The sequence below is a fragment of the Solanum stenotomum genome, chromosome 5 (assembly GCF_019186545.1).
Source record: "Solanum stenotomum isolate F172 chromosome 5, ASM1918654v1, whole genome shotgun sequence".
Lineage (NCBI taxonomy): Eukaryota > Viridiplantae > Streptophyta > Magnoliopsida > Solanales > Solanaceae > Solanum > Solanum stenotomum.
This window is the reverse complement of record NC_064286.1, coordinates 50,490,294-50,513,512: the sequence shown is the minus strand read 5'-3', so window position 1 is coordinate 50,513,512 and position 23,219 is coordinate 50,490,294. Positions and strand designations below refer to the sequence as shown.

General features: G+C 32.6%; 3 protein-coding genes across 6 annotated transcripts; 1 reads left to right on the top strand and 2 right to left on the bottom strand.

Annotated features, from left to right (window-relative positions):
* Nucleotides 1-320: 320 nt before the first annotated feature.
* LOC125864319 (CBL-interacting serine/threonine-protein kinase 14-like) lies at nt 321-2,367 on the top strand. Its single transcript, XM_049544241.1, has one exon. The coding sequence runs from the start codon at nt 548-550 to the stop codon at nt 1,862-1,864; it is 1,317 nt and encodes a 438-aa protein (XP_049400198.1). The 5' UTR covers nt 321-547; the 3' UTR covers nt 1,865-2,367.
* Nucleotides 2,368-3,297: 930 nt separating this feature from the next.
* On the bottom strand, nt 3,298-18,048 carry LOC125864320 (uncharacterized). 4 transcript variants are annotated; one of them, XM_049544246.1, is made up of 6 exons: nt 17,838-17,986; nt 7,913-8,022; nt 6,530-6,726; nt 5,157-5,354; nt 4,068-4,127; nt 3,298-3,646 (listed from the first exon to the last, which is right to left on the bottom strand). In XM_049544246.1, the coding sequence occupies exons 2-6, from the start codon at nt 8,019-8,021 to the stop codon at nt 3,485-3,487; spliced, it is 726 nt and encodes a 241-aa protein (XP_049400203.1). In that variant the 5' UTR covers nt 8,022; nt 17,838-17,986; the 3' UTR covers nt 3,298-3,484. The 4 variants fall into 4 exon arrangements, with proteins under 4 accessions (XP_049400203.1, XP_049400202.1, XP_049400201.1 ...); XM_049544245.1 differs by lacking the exon at nt 17,838-17,986 and adding an exon at nt 9,036-9,209; XM_049544244.1 differs by lacking the exons at nt 3,298-3,646; nt 4,068-4,127; nt 5,157-5,354; nt 6,530-6,726; nt 7,913-8,022 and adding exons at nt 13,764-14,415; nt 14,884-14,943; nt 15,555-15,752; nt 16,833-17,029; nt 17,156-17,265 and having other exon boundaries at nt 17,893-18,048.
* Nucleotides 18,049-19,573: 1,525 nt separating this feature from the next.
* On the bottom strand, nt 19,574-21,963 carry LOC125865958 (protein LURP-one-related 10-like). Its single transcript, XM_049546231.1, has 2 exons — nt 21,408-21,963; nt 19,574-20,112 (listed from the first exon to the last, which is right to left on the bottom strand). Exons 1-2 carry the CDS (start codon nt 21,675-21,677, stop codon nt 19,744-19,746), a joined length of 639 nt encoding a protein of 212 aa, XP_049402188.1. The 5' UTR covers nt 21,678-21,963; the 3' UTR covers nt 19,574-19,743.
* Between the last annotated feature and the right edge of the window lie 1,256 nt (nt 21,964-23,219).

The following is a 23,219-nucleotide window of genomic DNA, read 5'->3' as shown; positions in this document are numbered from 1 at the left end:
AAATCCAAAACCAAATCAAACCAAACCCAAATAAAATCGGTTTTATTTTGGTTTGGTTTGGTTTTTCGATTTAGATCGGTTTTATCCAAACCGTGAACACCCCTAATCTTACTAAATCAAAAAAATATTAATTAATTTTTTTTATGTTAACCTTGCAATTAATTCTTTTTAAAATGTCTATTTACAAAATTCTCAAAAAAAAATTTAAGACGTGAATTAGCAAAATTATCTTCTTAGATAATGTAGCAAATGAAAAGTGATAAGAGTAATATGGATCGGATGACGTACTTCTATTTTTTGTTCAACGAATAACGTGGTTAATTTGAATACGATTGCCCATTCTCCGCCTACCCTCTACTTTTTTAACAACAAAATATCAAAAGCTTTAAACATTGACCAATCGCCCATTCGAATCTTCTATCTTCTGCGTAGAAGCTACGATTTAGTTTTTGATTTTTCTCATCATCGAGCAATTTCATTGCTTTGATGCAAAAACAAGAAGAATTTCCGGCGGGATTTGGTGCTGTTTTGGTCTCTGGGTTTAGTTATGCCAGAGATCCTACGTGAGGAGAGCAGTTCATCTTCATCAACCACCGCCGGCACCATCACCGTCGCCGGCACCGGAGATTTCAAGCTTAACCTATTTGGGAAATATGAGGTCGGGAAGCTTTTGGGTTGTGGTGCTTTTGCAAAGGTTTATCATGCTAGGGATGTGAGGACGAGACAGAGCGTGGCGATTAAGACGGTAAGCAAGCAGAAGATATTGAAAGGTGGTTTCATGGAGCATATTAAGAGGGAGATTTCTATCATGCGCAGGTTGCGCCATCCTCATATCGTGCGCCTTCATGAGGTGCTCGCGACGAAGACGAAGATCTATTACGTTATGGAATTCGCTAAAGGTGGAGAGCTGTTTACGAAAGTTAGCAAAGGGAGATTCAGCGAGGATCTCAGCCGGAGATATTTTCAGCAGTTGATCTCCGCCGTTGATTATTGTCATTCTCGTGGCGTGTATCATCGAGATCTGAAACTGGAGAATCTGTTGCTTGATGAGAATTGGGATCTCAAGGTCACCGATTTCGGGTTAAGCGCAGTGACGGATCAGATCCGACCCGACGGATTCCTCCATACGCTCTGCGGCACTCCGGCATATGTAGCTCCTGAAATTCTCGAGAAGAAAGGATACAACGGAGCTAAGGTGGATATATGGTCATGCGGCATCATCCTTTTTGTGCTCAACGCCGGTTATTTACCCTTCACCGATGCAAATCTAATGGCGATGTATCGGAAAATCTACAAAGGCGAATTCCGTTGCCCTAAATGGACCTCACACGGATTGAAACTGTTGCTGACCCGACTCCTCGACACGAATCCCGAGACTCGAATCTCCATTGAACAAATCAGAAACGATCCGTGGTTTCGGAAAGGTTACAAAGAGGTGAAATCGCATTTCGGTGATGAATTTGAGTTGAAAAATAGCTCCGATGTAAATCGAGACGGCAAATTTCTAAATGCGTTTCATATAATCTCGTTATCCTCAGGTGTTAATCTGTGTGGATTGTTGAAGTCTCTAGGAGGGAAAGAGACCGTGGATGTTGAAAGGTTTGTTTCAGCATCGTCGCCGGAGAGTATAACACAGAGGATTGAAGAGGTGGCGAAGGCTGAAGGGATGAGAGTCACCGGAAAAAATGGCGCCGGCGTGAGAGTTGAGGGGCAAAATGGGAAATTTGTTTTAGCAACGGAGATTAACCGGTTAACGGAGAAAGTGGTGATTGTAGAAGTTAAACGAAAGGAGATAGGAGCTGGACCTGATGGAGAATTATGGAAACTGAAATTTAAGCCGCAGTTAAGTGAATTCTTTTTGTGAATTCTTTCGTGGTCCGAGTTGTTATTACAGCGTTCTCTATCGTAGAATTAGAATTCAGACTTCGTGCTACTCGTTATTTCTAGATAGCATAGGAAAAAAGAGATTTCGAAAGGGAGATGACTCTAGTTGTTGAATAGCCCGACAAATGTGGATCGAGGTGAGTTGATGTTCGAACTAGTTTCTGCACACATGATTGGTTAAAGAACTTACTACATTTTTGCAAATAGGAATTCAAATTATCATGTCAGGTTTGGGCAAAACCTGTTGATATTATTATTGCTAAGAGTTAGGATAATGTATCATAATGTATTGTATTTGTGTACTCTCTGTATACATAAGATACAGAGAGGGCAAAATTACTGGGTTTTGTATATATTTTTATGACCCGGTAATCTGATTTTATGATTATCTCATTTTTCATAGTAAAATGATTATTGAGATAGCTTATTTTAATTTTCCTAATTGTTTGGTTTTGTATGACAGTTGGGATAGTTATTGTGTGATTAGAGAAGCATAATATAATAAATCGATATGAATATTATGAATTGTCTCGTGTAAAATGATTTATTATTGATACCTTCTCCTCAGTTCTTTCCTCCGTAATGGAGAAGGAAAAGGTAAGTGTACCTTATAGAGAATGTGGTTAGAAATTTATAATAAATTCCAACTACAAATATTGGGTTTCCAAATTAGCGTAGAAAGAATTGTTTTGTATACCCTTGTCCGAGGTGTCAAAAAAGGTCAAAAAATTACGATGTATATAAAGATCAAATTTTGATTTAATAAATATATATACAAGTATTAACATTTCTAAACACAAGTTGAAGATTAGTCTAGTGGTTAAAGGTTGCGAAAATTTCTTCAAAGTTCTAGCTTTGCTTAATGAAAATCATCCCTCCGCTGCTATATCATTGTATGTTCTAGTGCTGCTAGCCTCATAATTATCATTTTTATTACAACCATTGACAACCCTTAATGAAAATCCAACCTTTCTAAAAAAGTTGAGGTATTTCAAATTATTTTGTGAATAAAAACAAAATGAAATTATTTCAATTTAATCGTTTGACGTAACCAAAATTGAGTTTAAATTTAAAAGGCATTTCTGGATTTTCAAATCAAGGAAGAGTGGAATTTAGAAAGGATTAATTTGTAACTTTCATGCAACTATACAAGGGGATTTAATGAAATTTTGTCAAGTAAACAACTATACAAGGGGATTTAATGAAATTTTGTCAAGTAAAACTGAATTATTTTAGTGTGTGACAATCTATTTTGATTATATGTGCTGTAGGCAACCTGCAATATGAACCGAGGACGGGTCATTAAATCCCCCTCGCAAGATCACAGCCCTTAATATATACATACGAAAAATATTTTTTGACCTATATACTTCACATAACAAACACATGCGCAATCTTAAGCGTTCATAGAAATTAAGAACGTAGTCGCAAGTTTTATTAAGTTGAGCTTCTTCCATGAATATCATTGTATATAAACAAGTGATAAAGTTTGCACTTCAAGTTAAACACATTATACACAAACAAGGCATAAACTGAAAGATGGTAATCCAATTGTTTACATACAAAACATACCAAGCTGGGCTCAATAACCTGTATTCACTTAAGAGGAAGAATGCAATGAAGTTTGCATCTCTGGTAATGCTTCTTCTTTATTAACAGCAGGCTGACAGGCATGCATAATCGTGCATACGTCATTTTTCTCCAGAAAATGTTCCGCGTTAATGAGGATCACTGGTGCATATTCGAAGACTATTTTCTTGCACTGCAGAAAATCGTGAGGCAGAAACATCAGTAGACCAAACAGCTTTGATCCTTCCACATATTACAGAAGTATTGCAAGTAATATAGTAATAACCTAGCAATTACTCATCGAAATAATCATTTTCAGAGAGAAATTAACGCTTGTAATCAAGTGTAAAATGGATCACTAGAAAACTTTTGCAATCTAGCTCCTTAATGAGGAAGAAACATTTATTGTCATTCAAGCATTTCATTTCTTTCGACAGTTCAGTGTTGTGACACATGTGATTGGAGAAGTTTTTTAAGGACGCCAAAGGTCCAAACAAAGTACCAATATTTGTTTAGAACTATAACAAAAGAGTTACCAGAGACGGAATTAGGTAAGTATAAGCAAGCCCTAAGGTACAGCTATGACAGTAAGATTAGTTTCAGAGGGTATTTACCTTATTGGCATATTTTTCAACAGATCCACATGCCTTCAAGAGAATTGCAAGTATGTCTAACTGAAAGTAGACAAGAAGCAAATGAGTTTAGTGAATATATTCTGTCGCAATAAGAACTACATACTGTCACTTACCAAATTAAATAAGGTAAAAATAAACTATTTACTGTCTCCATACACATCTATGGGTTAATGACATTTTTTCATAAGGAGTATAAACGAAATAAAATATCCGACCAACCAGATCCTAACCAGTAAATTTTATGATATTTTTAGGTATAACAAGTTATTTAGTCATTTTAGTTACTAACGGTACTCAATAATTTATCTCCAGGGTATCACACCCAAGGGCATAATCTGGTGATTAAAGAGGTGGAACGAAAACCATGAGAATCGGGATTCGGATCCTAGTAGACGCAAAATCCATTAGGAGATCTCATTCTATCTGCCTAAGTTTTTGTGGGCTGAGTTAATCGGTACCTATGCTATTAAGAGGAAGTAGGTACCTGATGGGCTAGTCGAGGTGCGTGCAAGTTAACCTACAGTCCAAAACACCACCACAATACAGATAGACACGCAAGCACTCACACATATCTATAATCTATTATATATAAATATATATGTATCCTATATGAATACCTTGCAACTAAAAAAAAGGCCGAACATTTTTCACGCATCCACAAAGTTGAGAAAGTAGGATTTTTTTAAATGTTGTTAAATACAAGTAGAAAGACATGTGTACCTTATCAACAAACATGTACATAATTAGTAATATTATGTAGCTTCCTACACATTATGAGTATTCTAAACGAGGTATCATTATCTGCAACACATTTGCAAAAAAATTTCAAGTTCATGCTAACACACCCATGTTGGTTGTCTTTTCAAGATACAACATTAGTGGTACACATTTGAAATTTAAATTGACATTTTCTTATGGAGTTTTAGAGAATCAGATTAGCCACCTAGCCTTTGCAATAAGGCAGACTTTTTAAGTAATTGTAAGTGGACCCTAACCCTGAAACATGGTTCCTTTATTCTTTTTCTCTATAGTTTGGCATAAAATGTATATAACGAAAGACAAGAGTACCTGAGTGTCAGGATCTTTCAGTTTTGATAGTGCCTCTTCAACCACTTGATGACATACGTCACAGCCATTTGGGGAGAACTGTTGAGAGATGGAAACCACTTTCCGACAAAGGTCAACCTTTTGGCAAATGTCATCAGGTTTTATAGTGGAGATCTCTGAGAAGAAGAGATGAGCATATTGATCCACCATGGCAGTGCACTACAAGAAAATAAAAGAAGTTCACTTGCAAATTAATATAGCAAGAGACAGAAAAAATCATATCAATGTTGTTGCATGTAGATCCTAAAGATATCAAGATATTGCTATAGCTTTGCTTAAAGCACATTTAACTTAAACCTTAAAGTTAGCGCAATACAAGCTGAGCACTTCGCCTCACTTATAAGGCGCCTTCCTACAGGTGCCAAAGTGTCAAGGCATCACCTAATTGCTAATGAACTCTGATACTAAACATCAAATATAGACAGCAAAGTGATGCATTTATCGCAAATGTATGCATGTGTGTAATTAGGAATTATTAACAATTTAGTAGCACTCGCTCCATTTTTTATTTGTGCATGAAGCACCACCGAAAACTGACAAGTTTTTAATGCTTTTGCCTTTGATATTGCAAGCTATTATTAATCTTTTCATAAACAGTCACATAAAGCCCCACAGAAAACAATCTACCCCAGGCTCTATGGACAAGATCAAAAGACACACTCCACTAGTTTATCATTTCTCTTCATCCAAATAGGGGTAATCTAGGTCATTCTGGATTTCAAAAGAAGCCAAATTGTATCCAAAATAAAATGGGATACTTTAAGAAACAATCTATTTAAAATCTGTATGATGAACTATACTCGTAAAGAAAACATAAAGGAACATGGGAAGCAGGTTTCAGGTACAAATCCTTGCAGAGATAAAAATACTAGGCGATTCCTTCCCATTTGTCCTACCCTTGGTGGACAAAGTTACTTGGCACCTATTGTTGATGGGAGGCGGAAGATATCTCGTGAAACTAATCGAGGTGCGCGAAATCTGGCCCAAACACCACGGTTACCAAAAAAAAAAAAATGAGAAGCAGGCTCAGTGTGTGCTGTCTGTGACTTGCTTTTAACCCATAATCAGAGTGGGTCTCCAGTTTCTTTCTATATTGTAAACAAGATAATTGATATCATAAATATCGAGTTAAAACATTTAAGGATGTCTCAAATAGAATAACCCTATTGGATGAAACGGATAAGAATATTAAAAGAAGACTTCTGCTATCTTCATGAGTGTGCATAACGCATTACATTTAGAAAATCATTTAGATGGGCATGCAGTAAGTTAATCATTTAGACAAAAATAATTTAATGGTCACAAGATGGGCATTTAAGTCAAATCACAAGTACCTCCTCCTTGTATATTGGCATCTTCGAACAGGTCATGAGAAGTACTTCAAGTATCTTTGCCTGGGTCTGCTTATTAGAAAGGTAATCAAGCGCAGTAGCAGTATATTCTTCACACAATGTGCATAATCCTTTACTGTTGCTGACATCTTTCAGAGGCTGAAGTTGTTTCTGTGCCTGTAGGTTACTTGTCCACAATGCTATTGCAAGAAAGCCAAGATTAATGTGTTTTCCATATTTAAGTTTTGATTCAAGTACTCCTTAATCAATCAAGTGAAAATAAATGACTTCACATAAATATAAGATGATAGCATCTGCTACAGGAGAATATAGTCAAAACATCAGTTAGGCTAGTAAGCATGAGTATAAGAATTCGACCACAAAAGAGTAATAGGATGGAGAAATCAGCGACATGCCCATCCAAAAAAATCTTGATCATGGAGGATAAACAGACAATAAATCCATGTAGGAGTAGCTACTTGAAGAACTTGCAAGTAAGCATCCTATTCAAAATTCAACAGGATAACTTTTCACCCAAGGTTTCTCAAATCAACAAGAATCCTTTATTTAAAGAGAACATACATTGTCGGTGCCCCATTTTTTTGGAGTAAACTGTTATTATGACCTAGACTACCACAATCCAATAAAATGAAAAACTTGACCATCCAATTTTGTATTTCCAGAGTTTATTTTTTCTATATAATCAAACAGGCCATATTTGACAATATATCCACACACAAAAAGGAAACTTGATGTTTATATCATTATAAGTCGTATGAGGCATCACATTTTTCCAGTGAATGTTTGCTAACCCATCCTAAACAGAAGGAACAAACAAACTCAATTGAGTTGAAAACAAAGAAGAACCATGTGGCACATAAATAGATGGTACTTCCTCATGAGACTGGTTGGTTGGTAATAGGTGCAGAAGAAAGGAGAAGAAAGATCTTCGGCTTAGAGCAACATTAATGTTGCAGTTTAAATTTAGAGGCTTGAGGAAGAAAAACTGGAAGAGAATCATTATTCATTGCTGTAAGAGTTTTTAAGAACTGAAAATTAATCGATGAATAAACTGCAAGCAAATTCAAAGCTTAGCTTATGATATGCTTTCATTAACAAAAAATCACAAACTTTCGTAAGACATCTATCCTGGAAAATCAAAGAGGTTCTCATTAATCATAAGTAGGGTACTGACCATAGAAGGACACTGTTTGCCAAATTTGTAAGTTTTGTGGCTGCACAATTACTATTTAGCAGAGTCATCATTTTCCTATGTGTGTGTGATTTAAGGCTATCCTATCACTTCACAGTCCATATTACAAAAATCATATCCCAACACAATACTAAATCCCCTGGGAACTGGTAACACAAGAATAGGAGAAGTACCTGAAACATCCTCGGTTTCTATAATAAGGAGGTCAGGGGCAGCTAATTCTCTGGCTGTACAACAAACAGCACCGAGTAGTACAAGAAACAGGCAGACCTTGACATCCATGCTGCCAAGTGAAACAGTCAGTCTAGATTCAAGAAAAAGAATAACAAAGTACAACAAAGAGAGTCCACGAAAGATATGCTAATATTAATCAATCAATCGATCAACAATGCCTCAATCTCAAATTAGTGACCGATCAAACAATCTAACTTTCATTTGAATATTTGACTGTCATATCAATCAATTACCCCTCAATCCCAAATTAGTGACGGATCAAACAATCTAACTTTCACTTTAATATTTGACTGGCATATCAATCAATTACGCCTCAATCCCAAATTAGTGACCGATCAAACAATCTACCTTTCGCTTGAATATTTGACAGTCGTATCAATTAATTACACTTCAATCCCAAACAATCTAACGTTCACTTGAATATTTGACAGTCATATCAATCAATTACGCTCAATAGCCTCAATCCCAAACTAGTATCTGATCAAAATTCCAACCTTGCTTAAATATTTGACGGTCATGTCCAAAATAAAACTACAGTCCCAATAAGCTTAAACTACTACAATTCTCAACTCCAATAAGGTTTCAATTCCTCCTCACCTCAAAAAGTTTTCATCTTTTTTTAATTTACCAACTAGATTTCAATCAAACAAAAACCCAATATATTACAACTTTAATCAAAACCCAGATCAATTTTAAAAAAAGGGCGTCAGTCCACTACAATTCTCAACTCCAATAAGGTTTAGATTCCTCCTCACCTCAAAAAGTTTTCATCTTTTTGAATTTACCAACTGACTGAACCAACCCCACACCCCATCCCAGTAAAAAAAAGTCAACCCACTTAATTCAATCAAACAAAAATCACAATATATTACAATTTTAATCAAAACCCAGATCGATTAAAGCAAAAGGGGTGTCAAAGATAAGAACAAAACTCGAAAAAGAAAAAAAAAACATCAAAGATAATGTCTATACAGATACAGAAAGAGAAATCAGAAGAAAAAATAAGAATTAAATCTAAAAAATTATATACCTAATGATGATGAATGATAGAAGAATGTTTACCTGGAAAAAAGGGGAAGAATTTTGAGAGTAAATGACAAATAGAGGAAGTAGTACAAGGGCTCTTTCTTCAAGCAAAGAGCAGATCTGCCCCTTTCTTGTAGGCAATTATTTTTTGGCTTAATTGAGAATTTCTATTAGGAGTTGATCTCCTACACCTGCTATAATTTGTATCCTTATCCAACCGGATTTTTATAATTTTTTATATATATGTTTTTAAATAGAGGTAATGAGTGAAAGAAAAAAATAATTGGAGGTCAAAAGTTTTTTTTTTTTTTTAAAGTGTTTGGTCAAATTTTTGGAGAAAATAACTATTTTTAAAGAGAAGTAGAATTTGTTTTTGAGAAACTAAAAAAATGTAGTAGTAGTAGTTTTTCCAAAAATATTTATTGAAAAGCATTTTTGAGAAAAATATACTTCGAAATATTTTTTAAAAGCTTGGCTAAATAGTTAATTATTGCTCAAAAGTGTTTGGAAATTTTTATTATGATTATATTATTAAATAGAAACTATTTCTTACTAAAAGTATTTTTTTAAGAAAAAATTGTTTATCAAAATAAGTTGATTTTAGAAGTTTGGTCAAACAGACGTTTGGTATGTTGGATAAGTATATAATTTTGGATGAAAATCTAATATTGTATTATCTCTTATATTTGGTTGCTAATTTTGAAATAAACTATATCACAATTAGAAATTACTAATTAATATTACGATAAGTTATCTCTATGATGAATTGAATATTAGTATCAAAACTAATATCATATATCATTATATATATATATATATATATATATAGGCAAATTACAGAAATCACATACTTTTTAAGGCAAAATTACAATTTTCCCTTAAAAGTTTATAATTACAGAAATTCCTCAAACGGAGACAATAATATAAGCTCTGATACATTAATCTGATGCGCGAGATACAATATTACAAGTGTTGATACATGTGCGAGATACAATAATATAAGCGCTGATACATTAATTTGATGCGCGAGATACAATAATATAAGTGTTGATACACTAATCTGATGCGCGAAAATGAGGGATTTTGGAGATTTGTAAAACTTATAGGGGATAATGGTAATAAGTAACTAAAAGGTGGGATTTCTATAATTTTTCCTATATTATATATATATATATATATATATACTACCTTAAAAGCATGAACTCCTAAACCTAATGTTGAATTACTATAATACCCCCAATTAAAAATACTCAATTTGTTTTATTTATTAATTTAATTATTTGTATTATATTAAAATTAGATACCCTTTCATATATTAAAGAATTGTGATTTTCTCAAAGAGATGTTACTTTTCCAAAGGGTTGCAACTTTTTTGACGGGTTTTGATATTTTCGATGAGTTGTGACTTTTTCGAAAGGTTGTACTTTTTCCGATGAGTTGTGACTTTTGAAAAAGGTAGTGATTTTCCGATGAGCAGTGACTTTTTCGAAAGGTTGTAACTTTTCTGATAAGGAACAATTAGCACTTATTAAACCTACTATTTGTTAGCTATAAATAGAGAGTTTCCCTCACTTTTAAACTACGATTTTTTTAAGTTTTCTATTCTTCTTCTTCTTAAAAAATCTCAGGGTTTTTGCAACAGTTGATCAAGTTCAAAATTCAATGAAATTCAAGGTACCACATAAGAAAGAGTTGGTGAACAAATTTGTAGCAAATCATTCATAAATTCACACTCGTATTTTTTCTTACGATTTCCATGAGTTAACAGTGACGAAAATTTGTGGGAAAGACAATAATAATAAACAAATATAAATAAAGTCACATGATTTGAGTAAGATATTTCTTCTTTGGTTTTTTATTTTTTATTTTTTTACCTTCAAATAAAGCAGTTTCTTTTTTATTGCTAAAACAACAAGCATCAACATAGTCCATTGAATCTTTAGTTTTGATGTTAAATCCATTATTTCAAAAATAGATTTTCACTTTTACTTATAATATGATAATATAGAAATGATAATAATTATTTTTTAATAGAAATGTAAGTAAAAATGAACGAAGAAAGTAAAGTGTTGGTGACAAGAGATTTTAATCAAATAGAACTCTATAGTGAATATAGCATTAACATATATTTTCGTCTTCCTTCTTCATTGGCTATGTATCATTTCATATTTTTTTTTCCTATTATTCTGTGTTCATTTTAATTTGAGAAAATTTTATGTCACAATATGCACTCATTGATAGCTGTATAAAAATAGATAAGAAAATAGTGATTGATCATAAAATAATTTTAAATCAAATTAAAGATTCTATAAACAATACTTTAAATTTTATTCATCTATTAATTTTTATTATTGAAAAAGTTTAATATTTTATATCACGATACAACTTCTATAAGATACTAGATACTTTCATTAAACAACAACTATATGATATGTATGCGTCAAGAAAAAGGAGAATTCTACAAAGATAAGGTAGAAACTTAAAGAAATGAAATATTTTTCACCAAAAACGATGTTGTTCATATATTAAAATTAAATTATGCTACTGAAATATATATGTATATCTAAAACAAAGAATTGGTCAAGCTAAATAGTTGACATACGCTCAAACCTCAATTTAACCATCATTCGCTATAACAATAAAATACCTTTTTTTGTAGAATTACCTCTCTATGATAGTCTTACTCAAATATTCATTGATAAAAGATAGATTACGTATAAAGATAAAATATTGAAATATTTATGGTAATCCTTATTAGTGTCTTGCGCATACTAAATTTGAAGTATGAACATTTAAGAGGACTATTATACTTAAATGGTGTCCATCATTTATGTTCATAACCTCAAAAGGAAAGACTGTTGGTGACATTTTTTGTATTGATATTTTTTAAATTATTTTGTTGGTTAGATTTGTTTACAAAATTGAGTGAAGTAAATAATAATACTACTAAAGAAATGTCACTTTCTCTCCATATTTAAACTTTGAATGTATTTTGAAATGTTTCAATAATATATGGTCATTTTGATCTCAAAATACAATTAACTCTATAATATTTTGTATTAATCATTTAAAAGCACTTGTCCTATGTTCTTTACATTATAATTATTTACTAAAAAACTTTAATTTAGTAATATTACTTCTATTTTACAACATCGTATACTATATATATGATACACACGTGCAACGCACGTGCCCTGAAACTAGTATTACTATAAGTGGAAACAGAAAAAGTTGAAAGTTGAAATACCAAAATATCCCTATAAAATTGAGTTGCTACAATAATGCCATTAAAAAAAATTACTCTAAATTAAAATGTTATAAAATATTTTAATTATATTTAGATAGTAATTATATATATTATAGTATACATACAACACTAGAAAACACAAATGTTGTAGTAAATACTATTCATACAATTAATAATCAGTTAATAGTAAGAGACTATATACATTTAACCGTATGTCATTAGTATATGAATAACTTGAATGTATAGGCTTCTCCTTATAGTTCGTGAAACGTGTATTTTGAATTCCCATAGACTAATAATGTGTATTTACTTTTTCTTGAATTTTGTATCACTTCTTTAGTACTTAATTATGTTTATTTAATGTCAATCTTGAATTGTTTCATCTTCTGATGACTATTGCAATATTAACTTTTGAAATGTTAATGAACATGTAATTAATCAAGGATTTATTTTCCTAATAAAATATACCGAATATTTTCATTCATTTTCTTCATACACAAAGAGTTTAGAAGTTATAATTATGATTTAGCATAATTGAGCTTTTGATGATTTAGTAGTAAACCAACATGGGGATGTAATCTTGGTTGCCTAATATATGCTGCTTCTTGAAAAGGTATTTGGCATATGAAATGAAGTTTTTTGTTATTTTCTTGTTGCATCTTTTAACCAACTTAAAATTACATACTTTTGAATAAACCTAAATATTATGTATCACATTCTAAAGATAATGGAGTTACTGGACATGTATACATGGGAATAACATGATTGCCTTGAATATGGTACATCATTATTTATATACTTGTGCTTTTTATTTTTTGGTAAAAAGCAAGTTAATCTTATTTAGGTGTTTTAATCATTTTTTTAATATTATAAGTATCAATGCTAATTCTATGTCAGCATCTCCGATAATGTTAGATGTTATATATATTATCTTAATTAGTTTTACATAGTTCAACATTTCCTATTTCGTGAACTACTCCCTCCGTTCTTTTGTAGCTGTTACTATTTTTTTTTAATAGTCAAACAATATAAACTTTAACTAACATTTTCAAATGTATTTTTTTATCATATTGATATGAAAAAATTTGCAATTTATAGTACTTTTCGTATAGTTTTTAAATATCTAAATTCTTATTTCAAAATATCAAATTAGTGTAATCTAAATTAACTTTAAAAATCAGTCAAGTTGACTCTAAAAAACGCAATATGACAACTAAAAAGGAATAGTGAGAGTAGTAACTAAAATTGTGTTAAAATTAGATGATATTGTTGTGTTTGACTAAACACATATTTAGTAGAATAATACATAAAATTAGGCATGTACAAATTTTATAAAAGTAATAGACTTTGAAAATGGGGTTTGAAATATAAAATTAGGCACGTACAAATTTTATGAAAATAATAGGGGATAAACGTGCAATGCACGTTCCCAAAGACTAGTTATTCTAAAATACAATAATCTACATATACATTCTTTTTAGAACAGGCTAAAATGAAAGTATGTTAGGTAAGATGCGACCTAGAAAATAACTCATTACATAATGAAATGCAAAAAAAGTACAATATAGTAGTTTGTAATTATCTGTCTGAAAGCTTCCAAACAATACAACATTACACACTTTTACTCTAAGTTGTGTTGTGCTCGCTCTTCGCTTTTTGATGCTGCATCCGTGTCGACCTTTCCAAAAATACACTATTTTTGGAGAATCTGACACATATGACGCAGCCGTTGACATTTTTAAAAAGTCTGAGCAACATAGCTTATACTACATAGGCAAATCTTGCAATCAAACACTCCCTCAAGTAAAGCCAAATCGCGCGGCTCAAACAAAATATACATCATATACTGGCAACACTCGTGATTACAATCTTAATCTTCACCTGATCGATCCACATTAATCTCTTCCAGAATCACAACCAGAGCAACAACAAACGCGTAATCCACGTTCGTGTACACAGTGACACCAAAATTGTTTTTCCCAAACAGTATGCTTTGAGCATTGTGCTTCCTGTGCATTTGGGCAATGAAGTTTGTGTCTTTGGTAATGCTTTCTCTTTACCAACATCAGGCGGACACTCAAACAGAATAGTGCATACATCATTTTTCTCCAGAAAATGCTCCGCGTTAATGAGGATCACTGGTGCATATTCGAAGACCATTTTCTTGCACTGTAGAAAATCACGAGGCATGAACAAAAAGCCGTGGAGACAGAGGAAGAAAAGGAACATCAGTACAGCTACCAAACAGCCTTGTATAGTTCCACATATGAATCATCAAGAACTCAATAGTTCTCTAGAATACATAAATTACGCAACTAATATAGTATGACCCTGGCACTTACTCATCAGTATAATCAGTTTTAGAGAGCAATTAACGCTCGTGATCAAGTATTACAACATGTCTAAAATCAAATAAAACGGATCACGATAAATCCTCTGCAAACTATCTCCTTAATAAGGAAGAAACATTTATTGTCATTCAAGCAGTTCATTTCTTCTGATAGTTCAGCGTTGTGACACATGGGATTGCAGAAGTTTTTTAAGGACGCGAAAAGGTCCAAAAGAGTTAGATTTAGGAAGTATGAGCAGGCATTAAGGTACAGCTATGAAGTAAGATTAGTTTCAGAGGGCATTTACCTTATTAGCATATTTTTCAACAGATCCACATGCCCTCAAGAGCAACTGAAGTATATCTAACTGAAAGTATACGAGAAGCAAATGAGTTTAGTGATGATATTCACAAGTGAATATATTCTGTCGCATAAGAACTACATATTGTCAGTTATCAAATTAGAAAAGGTAAAAATAAACAACCACCTACTGTCTCCATAATCCATATACATCTACAGGTTAATGACATTTTTTCATATGGAGCGTAAATGAAATAAAATATCCAACAAGACAGATTCTAACCAGTAAAATTTATGACATTTTTAGGTATAACAAGTTGTTTAGTCGTTTTAGTTACTAAACAGTGCTCAATAATCTATCTCCAGGGTATCACACCCAAGGGTGTAATCTAATGATTAAAGAGGTGGAACAAAAACCATGAGAATCAGGATTCAAATCCTAGTAGAGACAAAATCCACTAGGAGATCTCATTCTATCTTCCTAAGTTTTTGTGGGCAGATCATCAGTTACTCGGTACCTGTGCTACTAAGAGGTAGCAGGTACCCGAAGGAATAGTTGAGGTGCGTGCAATTTAACCGACAGTTCAAGACACCATTACAACATAGATAGACACGTAAGCACTCACACACATATTATACAAACACTTATAAGATGTATATAATGAAAGACAAGAGTACCTGACTGTCAGGATCTTTCATTTTTGATAGTGTCTCTCTAACCACTTGATGGCATAAGTTGCAGCCATTTTGGGAGAACTGTTGAGAGATGGAAACCACTTTCTGGCAAAGGTCAACCTTTTGGCAAATGTCGTCGGGTTTTATAGTGGAGATCTTTAAGAAGAAGAGAGGAACATATTGATCCACCATGGCAGTGCACTACAAGAAAATAAGAGAAGTTCACTTGCAAATTAATGTAGCAAGAGACAGAAAAAATCATATCAATGTTGTTGCATGTAGATCCTAAAGATATCAAAATATTGCAAAAGCCTTGCTTAAAGCACACTTAAACCTTAAAGCCAGCGCAATACAGGCTGAGCACTTCACTTATAAGGCACTTTCGTGCAGGTGCCAAATTGGCAAGGCATCACCTAATTGCTAATGGACTCCAACACTAAACAACAAATATAGACAGCAAAGTGATGCATAGCAAATGTGTGTGTGTGTGTAATTAGGAATATTTTTATGCTTTCGCGTTTGATATTGCAAACTATTATTAATCTTTTCATTAACAGTCGCCAAGGCCCCACAGAAAAGAATCTAGCTCGGGTTCTATGGATAATATTAAAAGACACACTCCACTAATTTATCAATTCTCTTCATCCTAATAGGGAGGGCTAAATCTAGGCCATTCTGGATTTCAAAAGAAGACAAATTGTAACCAAAGAAGATGGAACACTTTAAGGACCGGTCAATTTACAATTTGCATGATGAACTATATTCGTAATAAAAATGGAAAGGAACATGGGAAGCGGGTCTCAAGTTCAAATCCCAGCAGAGATAAAAAACACTAGGTAATTCCTTCCCATTTGTCCTGGCCTAGGTTGATACTGGATAGAGTTACCTTGTATCTATTACTAGTGGGAGGAGGTAGGTATCCCATGGAATTAGTCGAGGTGCGCACGAGTTGGCCCAGACACCACGGTTATCAAAAATAAAACATGGGAAGCAGGTTCAGTGTGTGCTGTCTGGGAATTGCATTTAATCCATAATCAGAGTGGCATCTAGTTTCTTTCTTTATTGTGAATAAGATAATTGATAACATAAAAACTTGAGTTAATACATTTAAGGATGTCTCAAATAGAATAACCATATTGGACGAAATGGATAAGCACATTTAAAGTAGACTTCTGCTATCTTCATGAGTATATGCATGAAGCGTTACATTCAGAAAATCATTTAGATGGGCAGTAAATTAATCATTTAGACAAAAAGAATTTTAAGTCAAATCACAAGTACCTCATGCTTGTATACTGGCATCTTTGAACAGGTCGTGAGAAGGAGGTCAAGCATCTTTGTCTGGGTCTTGTTATTAGCAAGGTAACCAAGTGCAGTCGCGGTATATTCTTCACACATTGTGAATAATGCTTTACTATGGCTGACATCTTTGAGAAGCTGAAGTTGTCTCTGTGCCTGTAAGTTACTTATCCACAATGCTATTGCAAGAAAGCCAAGATTAATGTTTGCCATATTAAACTCCGTAATCAATCAAGTAAAAATAAACGACTTCAGATAAATATACGAAGATCATAGCATCTGCTACAGAAGAATAGGAGAAGTACCTGAAACATCCTCGGTTTTCATTATAAGGAGGTCAGGGGATGCTAATTCTCTAGCTCTACAACACACAACACCGAGTAGTACAAGAAACAGGCAGACCTTGACATCCATGCTGCCAAGTGAAACAGTCAGTCTAGATTCAAGAAAAAGCATAATAAAGTACAAAAAAAAAGAAGAGAAATAACGAAAGATATGCTAATATAAATCAATCAATCGATCAACAATGCCTCAATAACAGATTATTTACGGATCAAACAATCTAACTTTCACTTGAATATTTGACAGTCGTATCAATCAATTACCCCTCAGTCCCAAATTAGTGACGAATCAAACAATCTAACTTTCACTTGAATATTTGACTGTCAAATATTCAAGTGCAAGTTAGATTGTTTGATCCGTCAATAATTTGGGATAGAGGCATCAATCAATTTGGCCCCAATAGCCTCGATCCCAAACTAGTAACGGATCAAAATTCCATCTTAGCTTAAGTATTTGACAGTCATGTCCCAAAATAAATTATATGAACTACAATCCCACATACTTATTGAACTATTACAATTCTCAACTCAAGTTTACGATACCTACTCACCTCAAAAAGTTCTCATCTTTTTGAATTTAACAACTGATTAAACCAACCCTAGTAAAAAAAAACTCTATGCGGAACGATGATGAAGAATGGTTTACCTGGAAAAAGGGGAAGAATTTTCAGAGTAAGCGACAAATACAGAAAGTAGTGTACCAGGGTTCTTTCTTCCTTCCTTCAAGCAACAGCAAACCCCCACATTTCTTCTAGGCAATCACACACTCTTCAACCCACTTTTCTTCTAGGCAATTACATCATCTTCAACCCAACTTTTTATTTTACCTTTTGCTTTTCCATTGGGTGTCCCGAGCTCCCATTGGAGCTCCCAAAAGGCTCATTTGTATTCGATGGGCTTTCAATAAAATTTTTGAATCCGACTGGTTAAAATTAAAACATTATAATTGGCTGAAAAGGGAATCTCACTGTAGCTACACTATAAATACTTTGTACTTCTTGTCCAAACTGCTCCTAATGCATCATGAAATTAAAGGCATCTTGTGGTTAACTAGCTGACATAGATGAGTCATATTTTTAATGTTGATGGCATATTTGAGTCTTTTTTAAGAAAAAAGCAATTTAATTAATGACGTAGCCGAATCATATTTGACCACGTATACAAAGTGATTTTGTAAAATTGAAAATATTTTTAGTTTATAAATAATGACGTAAATGAGCATTTTCTCAAACCAAACTATCCTAACTCCTCAATAGCCAACACATGTTCTTAGGCATCTACATGTGTTTTCTTTATCTTTAATTCGAATGGTATCTCAGGTATAGTTTAGCACTAATAATGACTCATGGATGTAATGCTGCCGCTCTTCACGCCCTGTTTTTGCTTTTGCAAGTTCTCATGCCCTGTTTTTGAAGCTGTGCCGATCACCACTGCAAATTCCTACCAACTATCCATATTCCTCCCTAATCACTTCAAATCCTGAGTTCGTCTCTGCTTGTTTATACCTAACATCTTTCCTTTAACGCCTTCTTCTAAGGATAATCCAGGTATTTTGCATGCCACCACAAGCCACGATTTACACTTATCGTGCATTGATGCTTCTGGAAAAGGTGCCAAGTTTGGCCCCCTTAAAGATGGCTATATGTTTGAATCATCATTGGTTTGTCACAGGTGCTGCTGAGATCACCAACATGTCCAGTTCTTGAACGTCTTCGAAAGAAGGTAGCTTTTCAGATAGTTGTTGGTTTAAATGGCCGTGTTTGGGTTAATGGTGAGCGAAAATCATCCATCATCGTTGTTGTAAATACAATAATGAACTCTGAGTTCAACCATATAGCTTCTAGCAGTTAAACGAAGTCATGGATAATGTGATTGTAACCAGAAAGCGGAATATACATGTGATACAAAAGTAAAATTTAGAGTCTGGTGTTTATGGTTGTTTATCTTCCTGTGTGTTGAAGGGCTTATGATCAGTCTAAATTTGAGAATTTTACTATAGCGTTGCGTGTGATTTGATACCATCATATTTTAATAGAAATTTGATAAATAGTACTCCCTCCGTCTCATTTTATGTGAGGTAGTTTGACTCAACACGGAGTTTAAGAAAGAAATGAAAACTTTTAAAACTTGTGGTCCAAAATGAATGATAGAAATTTGTGTAACTGTAAATCATTCCATTAAGGGTAAAATAGATATTTTACAGTTAAATTGTTACTTAATATAGAAATATGTCATTCTTTTTGGAACCGACTAAAAAGGAAAGTAAATTACATAAATTGAGACAGAGGGAGTATATATTTTTATTGTTTTCCTAAAATGTGTTAAAATACACGGATAATAACTTATTACATAATGAAATACGAAAAAAAGTAGACTATCGTCTTGATAATAACTTATTGGCACTGCCTGAAAAGCTTGCAAACACAACAACGTTACACACTTATACAACATTAGCCAAATCTGGCAATCAACTACACTTAAAATTAAAGCCAAAAAAGCGCAGTTCAAACAAAATATACATCAAGCTACTGGCAATGCTCGCGATAACAATCTTAATCTGAACGATCCTCATTAATCTCCTCCAGAATCACAATGAGAGCAACAACAAACGCGTAATCCACGTTTGGGTATACTGTGACACCAAAATTGTCTTTCCCAAGTAGTATACTTTGAGCAGTGTGTTTCCTGTGCATTTGAGCAATTATAGTAGACGAATTTCCAGCATAAATAACACATGATCTTTCAAGCCAACTGCCTTCAATTCTGAAATCACAAACCTCTTCTGATGTGTTGTGTGCTAAGAATACATCCAATTTGGTTTTGAATTGAAGAAGTGAAGATTTTTTTACACTAAAAAGGAAATCTTTTGTGTCTGTGCTTTCTCCTCTGTATACTTGCCATCTCCTATGGGCACTCAACATCTGAAAAGGCAAAATCGCAAAAAAAAGAAATTAAATTCCTTTGCATATATAGCCAAAGATCCTGGATCAAGTAAAAACTCTAGGGTTCAAACAGAGTCTATAACAACAGCTAACAGTAGGATGGAATATGATAAAAAGGCGGAGTAGGTAGTTTTCAAAAACTACGGTCTGTTGGTGTAATCGTGATCATGAGTTTGCAATGCACTTGAATATGATTGTTTTAGGGGCGGAGCTACAGTTCTGTTAATCTAGAATTCAATAAGTTGTCTTTTCCTGAATCCAAAATGCATAAATTCAAAATCCTTCCGCATATACTATATGCTAATGGTATCTAAAGTTCCTTTTTTGGACACTATAAAGCAGAGGAACTACGATTTTTATAGCAGGATTCAATGGACCAGTACAAAAGTTGACAGAGTTTGAGAAAATGACAAATTCTATGTAATTTGCTTTTCTGAGGGAAAATAACAAAGTTTTATGTAATTTGCTTTTTTAAGGAAAATGACAAAAAAAACAAGAAAAGTATATATATTAGCGTCTAATATCCTAGATATACGTGAATCAAATCAAATACATAAAGATCCATATATTTAATATGTATCTAATGTGATTCACATGTATCTAATATATATATATATATAGACAAATCTTACTCATATCTCTTCCTATTTTAATGTATCTGCCTAGCTATCTGATTTAAAATTATTAATTAGTGTTATATAATATAATTATTATTATATATCAAATTATTTAGTAAATACCATAAAAATATTTGTATGATTATATAGTTACTCCTCAAAATATGTCTTTCTTTTTATAACTTTCCATTATGGTACATTCGTTATATTTAGGGAAAATGCATAAGTACCCCCAGTCTATTCCCGAAATTCCAGAGACACACCTAATTTTTACTAAGGTTCTATTACCCCGAACTTATTTTATATGTAATATTCTACTCTTTTTTGGTTTACGTGGCACTATCTTGGGGGTCCAGCGTATGTTGATAATTTTTTCAAAAATAGTGTCACGTAGATCGAAAAGGGGTAGAATATTATAGATAAATTAAGTTTGGGGGTAATAGGACCTTAGTAAAGATTAGGTATGTCTCTGGAATTTCAGGCATAGGCTAGGGTACTTATGCATTTTCCCTTATATTTAATACAAAGTTCAAAAAGCATCTTTACCTATTATTTCTTTTCTTAAACTCCGTATCAAATACAAACAGAACAAATAGTTTTACTGTATTTCGGTAAATAAAACTCAACAAGATATACTTATGGGAGTAATTAATTTACCTTTTGTTCAAAAGTGACGAGAGAGTTTCCGGCAGCATCAAGCAAAATCCGGCGATCACGGAGGCTGAAGAACTTGCCTTTAACCTTAAAAACAATGTTTCCATTGACATCGGTAACTCCGAAAGCACCTTCAGACCAAGTCATAAGTTTCCTTACGACGTTCAAATCAACTGGATATGGTGCACAGAACTGTGGATTTATAATTGCTACCTGATTTGGTACCGGCATAGGCGCCGGAGTTTGAGGAGGATAATTACTTGTTCCTGCCATACTTAATTGAACTAAAAATTAGAGATAATTTTTGAGAGATTTAGAGAGAAAAAGAGAGATTTTTCAGTTTTGTGAGTATTGAGATTTGGGAATTGGAGTGTTTTTATAATGGAAAGTTTTGTTGATTAATGAAGAAGATAAAGAAAGGAAAGAGGGAAGATGGTGAGGGAATTAATTTGAAATAATACTATATTAAGTTGGTCAAATGGAAACGAGGGTCGTTTTTTATCCTTGTTAGAGTTATGCAGATATTAATAATAATGTTGAAAGGTATTAGTAATAATATAGGAATTAGTATCTTATATCTCGTATAACACAATAATACATAACTTAATATTTTTTATGTCTCAATTTATGTGATACAGTTTAAATTTGATTGTGAATTTAGATATGAAATCGTCAAGGTTTTTCAAATAAAATTTATATGTTTGAAAACTATTTAAATAGTACAATAAGTTATCACAATGGACCATTCAAAAATTTAAAAGATATTTTTAAAAAATACTATCAAAGATAAAATTGTGTAACTCTCGAGATTCAAAATGTATCACATTAATTAGGACATAGAAAGTATATGTATTAGTTATAAATATCAATTAAACTTCATATTAATTTTACACATAAATAATTTATTTCTTATCTATTTACAAAATATTATATAAATTAAATAAAAATATATATAAATAACGTATTTCTTATTAGATTATCGAAACATGATACCTCTAATAAGTGTTTGGAATAGTTCTTCGTCGGCGATGTCAACGCGTATGAAGATATTTATGTATTGTGTGGATCTACACTTGACGCGGGGGACAATATTCATTATTATTGTTATCTATAAATGGGTGATGCACTCATTAAATCATTTTATATGCTTGAAAAATATTTTTCGATAATTTATTTTAGATAAGATTATTTTTTTCTATAGTTAGCCATACTTTCTCTATTTTTTTGCCTTCTTTATTTATTTTTGGAAATTTATTTTGTTCGTCTTATTTTTTTTATATAATTTTTTAATTCTAATTTTTCACATGATATATTTAAAATCAAAAAATTAAAAGTATTTTGATACATTCTATATATCTTTAATTTAATATTACAAGATTAACCTCATGTTAAATTTGAAAACGGAGGAAGTAATATAGATTAAAAACTAAAAAAAAAAACATAAATTCATAATATTAAGGAAGTAAGTGATAATTTTAAGGATAAATTAAGTATTTAATTAGTTGAATGACCTTCTTAGTTATATAAAGATATTTATGTGATTTATTTTTATTATAAAGAATAATCTCGAATAGTTGACTGAGCATTTGATTAATGTGCTCCTCATATTATTGTATGCTACAACTTGATTGACCAAATAAAACTTCTCTATGATGTCCTTATCAAAAGGTCCACAATGGTAATTCAGTTCTGTTTTAATTCTTTCTTCTTTTTTTTTAATTTGGAGTTGATATTCATATTAGAGTCTGATTAATTCAGATTCACACTGTGTAAGTCCCCATTCGGAAGGAAGCACTCCCTACCAAGAATGTTTTC

What these genes read in the sequence shown, in the direction of transcription:
- LOC125864319 (XM_049544241.1), top strand. Translation starts at nt 548, where the DNA reads ATGCCAGAGATCCTACGTGAGGAGAGCAGTTCATCTTCATCAACCACC.
- LOC125864320 (XM_049544244.1), bottom strand. Translation starts at nt 17,264, where the DNA reads ATGGATGTCAAGGTCTGCCTGTTTCTTGTACTACTCGGTGTTGTGTGT. An exon ending in TGCCAGTATACAAGCATGAG is followed by an intron (nt 15,753 to 16,832) that starts GTACTTGTGATT and finishes ATTTTCTTGTAG; the next exon opens with TGCACTGCCATGGTGGATCA. An exon ending in TTGAAAAATATGCTAATAAG is followed by an intron (nt 14,416 to 14,883) that starts GTAAATGCCCTC and finishes GATTTTCTACAG; the next exon opens with TGCAAGAAAATGGTCTTCGA.
- LOC125865958 (XM_049546231.1), bottom strand. Translation starts at nt 21,677, where the DNA reads ATGGCAGGAACAAGTAATTATCCTCCTCAAACTCCGGCGCCTATGCCG. An exon ending in TCGTCACTTTTGAACAAAAG is followed by an intron (nt 20,113 to 21,407) that starts GTAAATTAATTA and finishes TTGCCTTTTCAG; the next exon opens with ATGTTGAGTGCCCATAGGAG.